Raw genomic sequence first — 14,848 nt, 5'->3', positions numbered from 1 at the left:
CATATATAATTTTACTATCGCGTCTCCATTTTCCTCCCATTCGTAGATCAGCTAATATAATCATTTGAATCTCAATTCACAAAGCACAAGGTCACACTGAAAGGCCTCAGCGGAATACTGCCATCTTTTGCTGTGAAACAGCCTAGCAGCGATCTTAAAGAACTGGTCAAATTATATGCCTCAGATCTAACGAGTTCAGACTCCACTGTGATGGCTGAGCTTGAACTATGGTGAGCTAAGTGGCTGAAAGTAGTACCCAGTCTTTTCCCGAAGACAGCAGTGCAGAGCTTGGCTGAGTGCGAACGTGAAATATTCCCGAATATTCACAAGTTACTGAGCATCTTTTGAGTCATTCCCACGTCTACAGCATGTGTTGAGAGGTCATTTTCTTCGATGAAAAGTATCAAAACGTATCTTCGCAGTCGGATGAGTGAAGACCGACTGAATGGCTTGGCACTCTTGAATGTCCACAGAGATGTTCTCGTATCAGTCGATGAAATTTTGGAAAAATTTGCTATTAGCTCTGCTCGAAGGTTACGATTTAAAGTATAGATAAAGTTAATCTGTATTTTCTGACATACGTGCTTTTTGCCTTTATTTAGTTACTAAATAAAAAAGTGCTACTTTATATCTGCTGTTTTGAAGGTTTTGCCCCCCCCCCGATAAAAATTCCTGCCTACGCGCCTGACCTGACGTATATGTTTCATCCTTGGGACGGGCCCTAGCAAAATATATCCTTTGAGTAAGCTAACACTCAATTAATGAGGTAGACAGCTATAAATGTAGACAGTGTTATAATAGATAAAAGTAGACAGTGTTAAATTGTTCAGTCAGGTTGGCATCGAAATAAATAATTCAAGATCTTTTGTGTCTATATTTTCATCTCTTTTTCCTGTTATTATTTTGAAAATTTCTCTATTCGTCATTTTGTCTAACTTCACTAAATCGTCTTCGCTTCTATAGTATTCACTTTTAATAAATATGTCGTCCCCTGGATGCATTCCGCCGTGTAATGAATCATAAAAAGTATATCCTTTTGATTGTAAGAATTTGTGAATCGTCCTTATTTCTTCTTCGGACTTGCCATATATCTCTATCATAAAAATAGCAATGTCCGCTTTTTCAAATGGCAGCGTTTTCAAAACGTTGAGCTCGGTGCCTTCTATGTCCAATACGAATAAGTCTATTCTAGTCATATTGGCTGCTAAGAGAGCTGTATATATGGGTATGCATGGCACTTCGATGAAATCAAAGTCATTCTGCATTTGCTCATTGAGTTTGTTTAGAAGGTAGCCATCTCCAGGATTCACATCTGTGAAAAGAAAAAATATTTAGGTTTTTTAGCAGAAATTGATTACTCAGAATCAAAATGAATTATGAGTTTGAAAAAGAGCTAGAGTCAAATCCTGAGTATCTTTTAAATGAAGATATGAGGCAATTTTGTTCAAGACACTGGAATATAAGAAATACAAACGATGTATTATAGCCACGAACTGTATACCACGAAACGCAATGAAAGTATTACAGTAGCCTTATATAAAATGTATTTGACTACAAAAAATGGATGTCGAAAGCAAATTTATCCGAACATAAGTAGTAAAGTTCTGCTATCATTTTTTGGAAAATTACCGAAGAGATCGTACCGCATAAAAATTCAGATTTTTACCATCATATGCCACAGAACAATGAATGATGCCTAAGGAGGCCGAAATGCTATCGAGCAAAACTTCTTAGAGGCTAAACTACAACACGGTAGCATATTCGGCCCACACACCGTTTCAGATACTTCACAGAACATCCACGCCATTTAAATGACAATTTTTTTTTGCACATACGGCCCTCACACCGTTTCAGATACTTCACAGAACATCCACAACATTCAATGACAATTTTTACAGCTGATTTTCAGAAAGTCTGATGAAAGCCTGGTGACTTTTTTTCTCTCACAGAAAACAATAAGTTTTCCAAAGGTTGAAACGTTGTGACAGAAAATGTAAGTATTAGAGCAAAGAACAGAGTTTATGGGGATTTTTCCTCATATTTGGTATAACTGCAGACATTAAATTAAAAAGGAAGAAAAACAATGTTTGAAAAGAAAGAAAGTAAAGAAAGAAGTTAAAACACAAAATAAACAAAGAATATCTTTTAAGACAGCCTCCTCCCTCACATAATTATCCATTCTGTACACTAAAGTTAGATCACTGAAAGAGTGAAAGCTTTGGACAAAGTAGCAATAAAAATGAAATTTTATATTTCTGACAATACTTCAAGAATGCGAATTAAATGTATCTGGCTTAAATAAGCAAATTTTTAGAACAAATGTTATGAGCTTTAGTAAGTGGATGAAATATTTGCAACCAACAAACCGAGGAAATTTGTTATGTTCTAAAATACTTTCAAGAGAAGCTCTTTTCAAATATTAAAGTAAAGTTAAAGTAGCCAGAGTAAATAGAGGGGAGACAAGCGAGCACTAGCCTCTTCAAATATATATAATTTATTCAAGCTTGCTGTTTAACATCACTATTTACATTCATTTGAAAAAAAGCTGGACTTTCAAATTGAGTTTCTCAGTGACACACATATTAGTTAACCGTCTTGTGCTGGCGCAGTGGGTTTGACCTTAGCTTGGTAATACAGGACCCAGAGATCGAATCATGCTGCAGCAAGGCAGGGCCGACGCAGGGACCTTAGTAGTCAAGAAGCGTCATTAATCTGATACAATACAATATAATATTAGTTAAAATTCAAACATACTTTTTGCTGTTGAAGATAAATTTTCAATTTTATTGGGCAAATGGTTACAAATTATTTGCTCTGAACAATGAAGAAGGGACTATATAATGACTGTCAGCACCATCAGTTGATGAGAACATCATGAACTGCCCAGAAAATATCAGAATCAGCAATCCTGTATTAGTTTTCACCTTTGCTTATTACCCAAATTTACGCTATAAGTGCTTAATAGTTAAAAATTGCTTTAACATACTTGTAAAATTCGTTCCGTTTATTGTCACACCAGTAAAAATTGGAGACGGCTTAAAACGTGCAATTGATGGATGAGAGCTAGTGCTTGCACATGCGTGAACTCCATAGGCTTTACGATGAACATGCTCCAAGTCAGAAAAGAAACGGTCATCAGCTTCTATCAGCACGCCTGTCCAGTTTAAAAATTTTTCGAGGTGTAATGTTGTGGAGAACGTTACACCGTCTAGTGCACCGCACTCTAAAAAGCGTCTCTGTCCTCTCTAAAAATATGGAACACTATTATATGCTGATATTCAAAATAGTTAAACTGCATAAAAAGGGCATTTTATAAAGAAATACTAACTCAAGTTTAAATCCAATTATAATAAAAATTCAATTTATTCTACTTGATTGGTTGTAAATGTCTGAAATCAGTCTTTCGACTTTTCATGGCCTCAACATATTGGCAAGACAATGAGGGAAAGCCAAGATATTCACTACTTTAAACTAGGCGGTCACTCCTTTTCTACAAATCTAATACTACAAAAGAGTGCAGTGTTTTATAATATTTTATACGCTTTAGGGTCAGGTAATCTTTCTTTAAAACCTGAAAATACAAAAAACAGTGAAAAAGAATGTTTTTGGATTAGATGGCATTTTACCCAGCAATTTATATCTTAAAAATCGGGGATTTCATTTTTTCTGAAAAGACCTCAATTTTTTGGCACAAGGAGGTAAGCTACTAAATTAAAAAAATAAAGGTGGGTAAAAAATCAGAAAAAAAATTGCTAAAGCGTGATGGGCCATAAAGCTCAAGAGGATACGGCTTCCCTTTAAAAGCCTAGTAGTCTTTGGGAATCGAAAGTTTGATGATGTTTGAATCTTTACTGACCAACAGTGTTGGCAAATTTAACTGATTAGTTGCGCTTATTTATAATGAAGATTCAACGAGGCAACAACGACAAAATGTGATGCTCTATTAAGGACATTCGATATCAAAACTGTGATTTTACGAGTCTTAGCGTCCGGTAACAATTTTAAAAACAAAGGGCTCATTAGCACATTTTCTCAGAACCATGGGGAGCTTCCAAAGCGATTTTGGTGTAGATTGATGGGGGATCTTTAATGTGTCAGCAGTTCAAAAATCTAACAAGAGGCTAGTTTAAAAAAAGGAAACTTATAATCTCTTGCTAATTGTTAAACAAAACACTGTCTAATCAATGTACGTACAGGATAAATAATGTACATCATGTGTCTGCAAAGATTTCAATCAAGGCAGTTCAGATTCCAATCAAGGCACAATAGGAAACTTCAAAAGTTGTCAAATTATTCAATGAAACCTTTTTACAGCCAATTTTTAATGTTTTCGAAGCAGGTATACTAGAATATTTTTAGGGATGACGTTTTCCTGAGCTTTACAAAGAAAATTCTGCCCCGTTAAATCAAAAGAAGGAAATTTACGCTTTTTAATGATGTAAATTCCGCAAAATTTGTATCTCTATCTTTGGCACAAGACTGGAGAATTCAAATAGTTTTTCAAAGCTTTCTTGGGAAGTAGGTGTCGGCTTATAGTTTTCTGTCATTTATTCGTATCTCCTGTCTAAGCTATAACGTCATGGCATGACCAACCAAATAATACTGAATTGCTTAGCCACACAAACTAGAAAGCTGGTAATGGACGAGATAGAGGGGATTATTTAAGGTATCGAAAGATATGCTGCATAATTTTGAAACAACCAAAAGAAAACGCAGAAAATTCCCGTTTTCAGAAGAGAATAGACCCAAAATGGGTCAAAGAGATAGAAAGTGTTGCATTTTGATGTTCTTGGTGCTTTAATGAGAAACACGGAAATAACCAAAAATACCAGAAACACAATTCTAGGATGATATAAAAGAAACGAAATCATTAGATCCAATAGCATGCTCTTGCATGCAAAAAAGTAGTCAATACTAAGTTAAGTTTAAAAATTAGTAACTAGGCATAGTATTTTCTTCATTTTTTTATTCTTGCTCCACTGAAACTGAAAGGGTAAAACAATTTCTGTTTCTGAGGGTGGCAACTGACCAGCAAGCTTTATCTTCGCTCATGACCACTACAGCTACGTCTTGATATATATACTAGAATTTTTCAACTATAAAATAAACAAACACAAATTTTTAAATAAAACTTTTACACAAAAAGTTGAGAGGAAATTTAAAACAGCAAATGATATTAGCTTCTATAAGATACGAAAATTAAAACGATCAGAAATTATTATAAGTTGAAGAAGTGAAACCTAAAACGAACACAACTTATCATGAATAATAAAGGCAAACTTAAACTTAACATGGATAAATAAAAACTAGGATGGTTTTAAACCTTTCAAACCTATTAAAACGCAAGAACGTCTTTCGTGCCCTACTGAAAACAAATTGTATTTCATTGTGCAGTTTTTATTTTTCTATTATAGCATTATTGTTGGTGGTTAAAATCTTGACATCAATCTTTCTTTTTAATATCAGTGAAGCTCTATTAATCTAATGCCAATTTATCATATCTTGTTTTATATAACTTATTATACTACTATTGCATTATAACATTATTTTCAAATATTTAGAAAATCAAATAGGCTAAACAAAACTAGAATTATAGCTATTCATTAGGTTTTTAGGAAAGTGCAAATGACACATTTCTCTTCTAGGAACTTCAAAAGGCGGTATCATTTTACGGGTTCTTCTAAAAATCCTTCAACATAAATAACATAAATTTCAGACATTTAGTCTCCACAGACCTTTCTTATTCGTCAATTCCATTCCTCTAAGGTATACATTTAAGATTTAATGAATAAAACTTACAAAACAAGCAATCTGCTTAGCAAATTATGAAAGACATTCTAGGATTATTGAGGTCGGAGAGAGACAATACCCTCCTCCTTTCCCTCTTTATTAAAATTTATTCTCATTTTTATGTAATGTCGTAGTCCTGGATATTTTGAATTATACCCGGCTTTCCTTTTTTTTTTATTTTTAGCAATTTTGTTTACATCTTGCATAAACTACTTTCTGCTTGTTTTTAATATTAATTATTCCTGTACATTGCTCCTGTATAGCACATTTCTATGTTTAGTAAAGAATGTTCTAGAGGTTTAAGGCATGAATAGTACCACCATTATTTGTCGTAATTTATATTTGTTTGAAGTTTGGCTCCGTTGTTCATTCTCCATTCCGATTACTGTAAAGTCACTTTTTGCTTTTCGTGGAACAATTCTCTTTTATCCATCAAAACAAATTTATATCAGTAAATAAAATTTCTAGAACTCTAGAAAATTTATTAAGAGCTGCTAAGCTTATAGATGAAAAAAAATCTATATTCAGCATTCTCTCTGGTTTTTTTTATGTATTAACTTTAAAAACTAAATTCCAAAAATAAATTTGTCAAAGATAAGTTCAGAGCTGTATTTACCCAAAGATCTACAGAAAAGAGGTCTAATAAGTGATTTTATAATTAACAGACATTACTCTCAATGAAGCCAAACCTAAAACGAACAGAAATAAGTGCAAACAGAAGTATAACTAACGAACTTTAAGCCATCTAAAGGCCAGACAGTCATTTGTACTTTACTGAAAACAATATTTATTTAGAGCAGTATGCGTTTATTTTGTAGTAACATCCATAACGACAAAAATGGAAAGAAAATCACCATAATGGTGCAACGAATCAATGAAACTAGACAGATAGTATCATATATAATGATATTCATTCCTAGGAGTCTCAACAATTTTGGGTTTTTTAACATTGTAAAAGATAAAGATTTCTGATTTGCTGTTTAAATAAAAAAAAATGAAAAAAATGGCTTTTTGACGGTTATATTATCCCCGGGAGTATGCTTATTCATCCTTTCAACAATTTTCAAAGAAAACGGCCATTTTAAAACTTGATCAGATATTGTTGGGGCTAAGGCGGGTGGAGGGGGATTCTGGGGAGAGACACAAAGGACTTGAGAGGGAAACGTTCCCTTCCAGTCACTTTCGACTCAAAAAGAGTACTAGAACTTTTAGATTACACATTATTGGCCCCTTCAAAGTTTTTACGATAATTCCTTCCAAACGAAGTGACCTGGGGAAATAAGTAATACATTGATGTCACATTGCTGTTTACTTAGGCAATACAATGTGGTTCTTACGATAAAAGATAGAAATGTGTTCCATTTTCTATCCTTCTTCTCTCTTTACGGGCATTGGGAATTTACGGGTATTTCATAGGATTTAGTTTATATGAATTTATTCTTGGGGCTTGTCCGGTGTTGCCAACAGTTGTACAACTGTGCCGTTTTGGTACATTTCTCCGTTACTGGTATAATCTAGTACAATCAAATAAAATTTGGTACAATCTTACAAAATATGATACAATGTGATACAATTCAGTATTTTTGTACTAATAGTATGAAAACTGACTGATTGAGCGAGATATTTGCATATTTATTATATTGTGTGTTATATATACATTTTTAGGCGTTTATTCTCCCAAAAATTCTCCTTCTGGGATACACCCTTCTCCGGAAAATACCTCCCCTCGAACTGTTATCTGACTGTTTTGAAGTTAGAGAGGAAGGGAGATGCCTCAGAGGGTTTATTTTAATGCCAATTCATCCCAGTTCTCATTGAGCCATCATATAAACACAGAATAAGTTTTAAGGGAGAGACGAAAGGAAGATGGAGGTATAAATTAATGTATAATCTTCAATGCTGTAACTAGGATACTTGTGTTTTTTGGGGGGAGGGGGTTACAAAAGAAACGTTAAAAAATGTATCAAAAACGTGAAATTAATATCTACTCCCTTATAATTTCTGGGAACATTTCTGGTCTACACTGTTATCATGAAAGTAAAGGGTAACATTAAAGCCAAGAATGAACAAAATTTATTATCTATAGAAGGGGAAATACCCCTCCCTCATCCACACCTCCACCTCACGGTCGTGGAGGCTTTGGAGGGTGCTCATTAGTTTAGTAATTGACAATTCTAGTCCTTCTCTTAAGTCGAAAGTGATAGGAGACCGAACAATCAGGGGGGGGGGGGTTCGGGAAGATATTTTTCCCTGAGGGAGGGGGTAGCTGTTGGCCTCTAGATATAAATACCTTTTATCGATCAGCTTACTATCACCTACCAAGTCTTAGCACGCAACGGAGTCATTATCTGCGATATAACATACCAGCCCTAAAATATGTCCAAGCTAAAGGCACAGATAAATTGAAATTCAAAAGTAAGGAGAAATCTAGCAATAAAACTGACTAAAACGGGCATCAAAGTTTACTAACCAAACAGTTCGTGGTAACGAACTGTAGTAAGGAGCGACCCGGCTCAATAGTAACCAAAACTCTAAAAAGTGGAATTGTGATACCAATAGGCACATCAAAAGAAATGCTGATTTTAAATATATAAGTTTCATCAAGTTTAGTTTTACCCATCAAAAGTTACGAGCCTGAGAAAATTTGTGTTATTTTAGAAAATAGAGGCAAACACCCCCTAAAAGTCATAGAGTCTTAACAAAAATCACACCATCAGATTCAGCGTATCAGAGAACCCTAATGTAGAAGTTTCAAGCTCCTATCTACAAAAATGTGGAATTTTGTATTTTTTTTTTGCCAGAAGACAGATCACGGATGCGTGTTTATTTGTTTGTTTGTTTTTTTTTTCCCAGGGGTGATCGTATCGACCCAATTGTCCTAGAATGTAGCGAGAGGGCTCATTCTAATGGAAATGAAAAGTTCTAGTGCCATTTTTAAGTGACCGAAAAATTGGAGGGCACCTAGGCCCCCTCCTACGCTAATTATTTTCCTAAAGTCAACAGATCAAAATTCTGAGATAGCCATTTTATTCAGCGTAGTCGAAAAACCTTATATCTATGGCTTTGGAGACGACTTAATTCCCCACAGTCCCAGTGGGAGGGGCTACAAGTTATAAACTTTGACCAGTGCTTACATATAGTAATGGGTATTGGGAAGTGTGCAGGCGTTTTCAGGAGGATTTTTTGGTTGGAGGGGGGGAGGGATTGAGAAGAGGGGGATAGACTTAGGGAACTTTCCATCGAGGAATTTGTCATGGTGGATGAAAATTTCCACGAAGGGAGCGTAGGATTTACTAGCTTTACAAAAAAAAACGAAAAAATAAATATGAAAAAGTTTTTTTTTCAGCTGGAAGTAAGGGGCAGCATTAAAACTTAAAACGAACAGAAATTATTACCCATATTATGGGCTCACTTCCTCCTAATACCCTGCTCTTTACGCTAAAGTATTTTTAGAAATTTCAACTATTTATTCTACGGCTTTTGTGATTCAGGGGTCATTCTTAATGAATTCGACAAAATTTAAGCTTTAGTGTGAAGAGCACGGTACTGACAAGGGGGCGAACCTCGTCAATATATGAATATATGTAACAAAACATGAGAATACAAAACTTCTTTACGTAAGCTAATTTATAAGTTACGCATATCTTTTACTAATAAAAAGATTCGTATAAAATTAAAAGTTCTAGTTGCCTTTTTAATTAACCAAAAAATCGGAGGGTAACTAGGCTTCCCCCCCGCTATTTTTTCTCAAAATCAGTCAATCAAAATTATAAGAAAGCCATTTAGCCAAAAAAAAAAAAAATATGCAAATTTCGTTTTAATTATTCCTCTGTGGAGAGACAAAACCAAAACATACATTAATTCAAAAACGCCCAGAAATTAAATAAAAAAAAAAAGTTTTTTTAACTGAAAGTAAGCAACGACATTAAAACTTAAAACGAACAGAAATTACTTCGTATATGAAGGGGCTCTTTACGCTAAAGTTTTTTACTGTTTTAAAAAGAAGAGTTGAGAGAAAGAGTCAAACTTTAGCGTAAAGAGCGGGGCGTTGGTGAGAAAGAAGCCCCTTTCATATACGAAGTAATTTCTGTTGGTTTTAACTTTTAACGTCGCTCCTTACTTTCAGTTAAAAAAACTTTTTTTTTTATTTAATAGCTAAATGAGCCTAAGCATAAATAAATCAGTAATGTAGGAAATGAACTCACGTAAGTATATTAGAGTAAATTCTGTTCACACACAGGACCATACTTGAATGCGAAAAAAAAGCACCACTAGATACCTAACCAACACTAGATACCTATTTCCAGAAAATGACTTTTGGAGAAAGGGTCCATGCTAAGGTAATTGTTAAGGACAGAATTTTAAATTGTGGGTGTCGAAGGTAAAGCCAGAAAAAGTTAAATAAGACAGGCACCCAAGTTATTGAGAAGCCACTCGCTTTTATTAATTTTTTAATCTTTCCGTATGATTAATGCTAGAAGCTTGCTTTCTGATTAGTGATAATCAATAATCTACAGCAAATCACATAAATAACTGTGTTCATAAACTTTCTACAGGAGACCTATGCAACCTCAGAAAATTTTGATAAAAAAACGTACGGTGAAACGTAAGGTGCAGTCAAATCAGCAAACTGTAATTAGAGCTTCCATGTAGCAAAGGGAAGTCGGAAATTCCATAAAAGAGCTCAAATTATGGGGTTTGAAAGCTAGATCGCTACTTTTATCACTACTGTACAAGACTATTCAGCTCTGATGGTACATAGGTTCCGCGTGAGATTTTTCTAGGAATGGTGCCTTATCATGATACAAAGCCGCAAGACCATATACCATGCCCAGCTCACCAAAATCATAATGATCATTAATATTATTAAGTAGCTGTCAGGGCATGTAGTGCTTACAGTTTCCAGGATTTGTTGTTCTACTGGCTATTCCTGGGGAAGAACACGACTATGGAAGGGGGTGGCTTCATTTGGCATGCATGTAGCATCATTTGTTTGTGGGAAATTCTGCAGAATGGGCTTATAAGCTACCTCTAGCAAAATTTATGTCTGATGTAAGATCTGGTGTACGAGATTATATACCATGGCCAGCTCACCAAAATGATAATGATCATCAATAATATTTATTAACTATCTAAACATATAGTGGCTCAAATTTCCAGGATTTTTTGTTCTACTGGCTATTCCTGTGAAAGAGCAGGATTACGGAAGGGTTGGTTTTATTCGGCATGCATGTAGCATCATTTGTTTGTGGGAAATTCTGAAAAAGGCGCACACAGGCTACCATTAGCAAAATTCATATCGGTTACTATCACCACCTAGACTTTGTTAGCCAAAATTTTTTGGGGATGACTCGGGAGCAAACAGTGTCCTCTCCAGTAAAACAGTTGTGTTCATTTGAAAAATTAAATTGCGATCGGTCAGATGACACGTCAGTCAGCAATATTTTAGAACAGGAGGTTTCTAGGTGCCAATTAGGTTGAGAGACGAGGAGACACAACTGCGGTGGAGACAGATCTTGGAGTCAGATTCTCTGCATTTTTAGACAAGGGCAGCAGAAAGATCGGAAGAGGAAATTTATTGAAAAGTTAAACTGGATAAGGAGGACCATCAATTGTGGGTTCAATGAGGACAAATTGTTTGCCTTTGGGTGAAATATGGAAATGTCTCGGGAAAGTTAGAAAGAAAGATGGTCATAGCTATTTCCTTATGTGTGATGAAGACTAAATTTCTTTTCCACAGGATATGTGAATGTTTGGAGTAGCGGGACTTGAGGAAGAATATTTTTAAGAAGGCTGAATTTAGGGAGGATTGATTGGTAGAAGTTATGAGGATAAAGTTGTTAGGAAAAATTAGGGAACAGGGAAAGTTATTGAAGATAGCTATGAAACATTGAGATTTTTTCCCAATTTAACTGAACGCAATATTAGAATTGATGTTTTTTTATGTATTGTTACATCAGGGTTTGTTAGATTTTTTACGAAAAAAATGGATAACGAGAGAATTTCGTTTTCAGCTGCTGCTAGTGTACGAAATGCATGATAAAAATTAGTGACGGAATAAGGAAAAGGTTTATCAGTTCAAAGTACTGGTTGGGTAGAAACTTACCCAAAAGATACCTATGTCTTCTGACCACTCAAACCTGAGAATCATCCCACTACTTCCCCGTTTTCCAAATTCGGCAAAGAGACCTGATTTGGAAAACATTGCTAAAGAATGGAAAAGGCTGCCATTTTGCGCTAATCTCGGGAAATGTGCAAAGTCTGACCTGGTTTAAATCTGGTTTATGAGAAGAATGAGAGATTGGAAGCCCCCCATGAGCTCGGTAACACACCTCAACCGTCAAAATACCAGAAGAGGGTACAAAAATGCACAACTGCCAGAGCCACTGCAGTTTATGACTCACCCTACTCTAAAGGTTTCAAGCTTAAAGGTTTTGAATTGTTTGCCAGAAGCAAGATCAGGGATGCATATTTTTTTCCAGGGGCAATCGTATCAAACCAGTGATCCTAAAAGATTGGGAGAGGGCTCACTCGATACTATCAGAAATTAAATAGAAAAAACAGGCTTTTTCAACTGAAAGTAAAGAGCAATATTAAAATTTAAAACTAACAGAAAGTATTGCGTATATGAGAGGGTTGCCCCCTCCTCAGCACCTCACTCTTCACGGTAAGGTATTTTTTGAATTTGTAAAAAGCTTAGCATTCTAATTAAACGGTCCTTAGTGTATCAGGTCCTCCTTGAATCATCAGAACAAAAAGTCAAACTTTAGCGTAAGGAGCAAGGTATTGAGGAGGGGGCAACCCCCTCATATGTGAGATAATTTCAATTTGTTTTAAGTTTTAATGTTTTTAGTGAATTAGGCTTAAAAAGCCAGAGCTTTAAAGAAAATTTGATGGAAGTGCATACGGTAGAAATTTGTTAAGTTTAATGTTTCCCAGCCGAAGTCAATAACCTGAAAAAATTCGCATCTTCAACAAAAAAAGGGGTTACATTTTCGCAACTATATACTTTCATTCGCAAATTAAACTCAGTTTCAAATTCATCCTTGCTAATTGTCGGCCGTCTTTATTTTTGAATGGTTTTAATCGCTATTATCAGTTAAAGCCACTCAACACAATGTAATTTGCAATAGGGATAGTGTTAATCCTCAAGCAAATGATTATGCTACCAATCAATTTACAAGTATCAATATATGCAACTTAACTGCAAGCAATACGGGCATATGGGGGAGGGGTAATATCCCCGACATATCTTGGATAATCGTGCCATAATATTGCCATCACAGATAGTGATTTTGAAACCCCTCCTATTTTCCAATTGGATGAAACCCTGGCTAAGGTCTAGCTCACATAGAATCATTTAATAAGAATAACTTTATTAAATAACAATTATACACAATGCCTAAGATGTCATTGGGTTTTGATTTCCAATAGTTTGTAATTATACCCTCCCCCTCCTTTCCTTCCTATAATATTACCTTTGGTACGAAGGTTTCTACTGCAATAAGGGCTGCAATCCAAGGGTCGTCTTGGGCATCCAAGTAACTTTGAAACGAATCATGCGGAATCACAGGTAAATTGGCGTCATCAATTCGAGTTGTTATGTTATATGGCAATACTGACGGATGGTAAAATCTTCTACTCTTTACATAATTCACAAGACATTTATCTTCCATATCAACCTTTCGAGAGACCATTTCCTCAAAAGTTGGACATTCTATGATACTCCGTGGTTCTTGTATATTTATTAAATAAATAAATAAAGTACCAAACAGAATGATACAGTAGAAACTCTTTAAATCCTTAGTTTTACTTAAAAGGCGAATGCTTGGCATTACTTCAAAAACTAAATGCCAAGTTTTATAGCATAAAATTGTACAAATTCTTCCTTAGTGACTTTTATTGTAAAACATTGGCAGCAAAAATTAGTCATTTGATTTCTAAAAATGAAATTTCAAACACTCAAATTCATATGTTTGGACAGCTAGGCTATAAAGCCCTAGACTAACAACTTTGTTGTTATGTATTTAACTAAATGTTGGCCATGTCGTAATGCTTCAATACCCGTTCTAGTATCAAAAAATCCTGTTTCAAATACCATGCATGTTTTTGTGACACATATTTTCTTTGAAAGCAACAGAGTAGTTGCCAAGTAGTCAGTGGAGATAATAAGGGACAGGGGTTGAAGGGAAGGCACGTGCCCTGTCAGCACCTATAGTTTTTACTCCTTCCTTGATTTTAGGAAAAAAAAATTTGGGGGAGGGGGAATTCACGGAGATCACTGAGAAAATTAGGAAAAGGGAAAAAATTCTCTCCCTTTTAGGTTTTGAAAATCCACTTTAGCCCTCTTTAAATTTTCGTGAATTTACGCCACTGAAAGTACAATCACCCTGTGGAGCCACTAAGAAACATGATGTACCGGATTGTGTTCAAACGCTCTAAAGGCACTACGAAAGCTTTAGATGGACATTTTGTACTAAATTTAAGTGAATCTATTCGGCCCTTATTGGGGATGCAAATAATAAAAACTAGCCGTTTCCCCAAATAACTCCAATCTAGAAAAGGGCTAGGTTAGGCTAAATAATAAAAGCCGACTCACCTCGTAATTGTGATGATGAAAAGATGATTGGATATCCCAGGCCCCTTCCTAACAAAGAGATAATCAAAGGTACGACCAGGGCCACTGAGAGCCTGACTTGGACCAGGGAAAAAATTCCCTAACCTTTACCTCTCCCTCGTATAGTGCCCCGTCTAATCAGTAGCTGGCAGAAGTTCGATTGTTTTTCCGATCCCATTTTATTCAACTAGCAGACGCTCGGCCATACTCCATATAATTTGTACAGATTAATTTAGTTCTGAAATATGCCAATATTGAGCGTCAAAACGACACTAGATTATCAGAAACAGACAAAACAGATGCAATAAAGACAAATAAGCTAATTTTGTTTTATTTCTTGTTTTTCTAATACGCTTCGCTCTGTAGGTAGTGTTACCTGTAAGCAAAATCGGAAGTTTGTTTTGTTCAAAAGTGAAAATGAACCATCATTGGATATTCATC

General features: G+C 35.2%; 1 protein-coding gene across 1 annotated transcript; it reads right to left on the bottom strand.

Moving 5' to 3' along the window:
• Window positions 1–777: 777 nt before the first annotated feature.
• LOC136032835 (uncharacterized) lies at window positions 778–13,818 on the bottom strand. The gene is made up of 3 exons (XM_065713245.1): window positions 13,269–13,818; window positions 2,987–3,245; window positions 778–1,312 (listed from the first exon to the last, which is right to left on the bottom strand). Exons 1-3 carry the CDS (start codon window positions 13,623–13,625, stop codon window positions 831–833), a joined length of 1,098 nt encoding a protein of 365 aa, XP_065569317.1. The 5' UTR covers window positions 13,626–13,818; the 3' UTR covers window positions 778–830.
• Window positions 13,819–14,848: the final 1,030 nt, after the last annotated feature.

Source organism: Artemia franciscana, chromosome 11 (genome assembly GCF_032884065.1).
Source record: "Artemia franciscana chromosome 11, ASM3288406v1, whole genome shotgun sequence".
In the NCBI taxonomy this organism is placed as follows: Eukaryota; Metazoa; Arthropoda; class Branchiopoda; order Anostraca; family Artemiidae; genus Artemia; species Artemia franciscana.
Note: the sequence above shows the minus strand (reverse complement) of the source record. Positions and strands in the feature narration are given on the sequence as shown.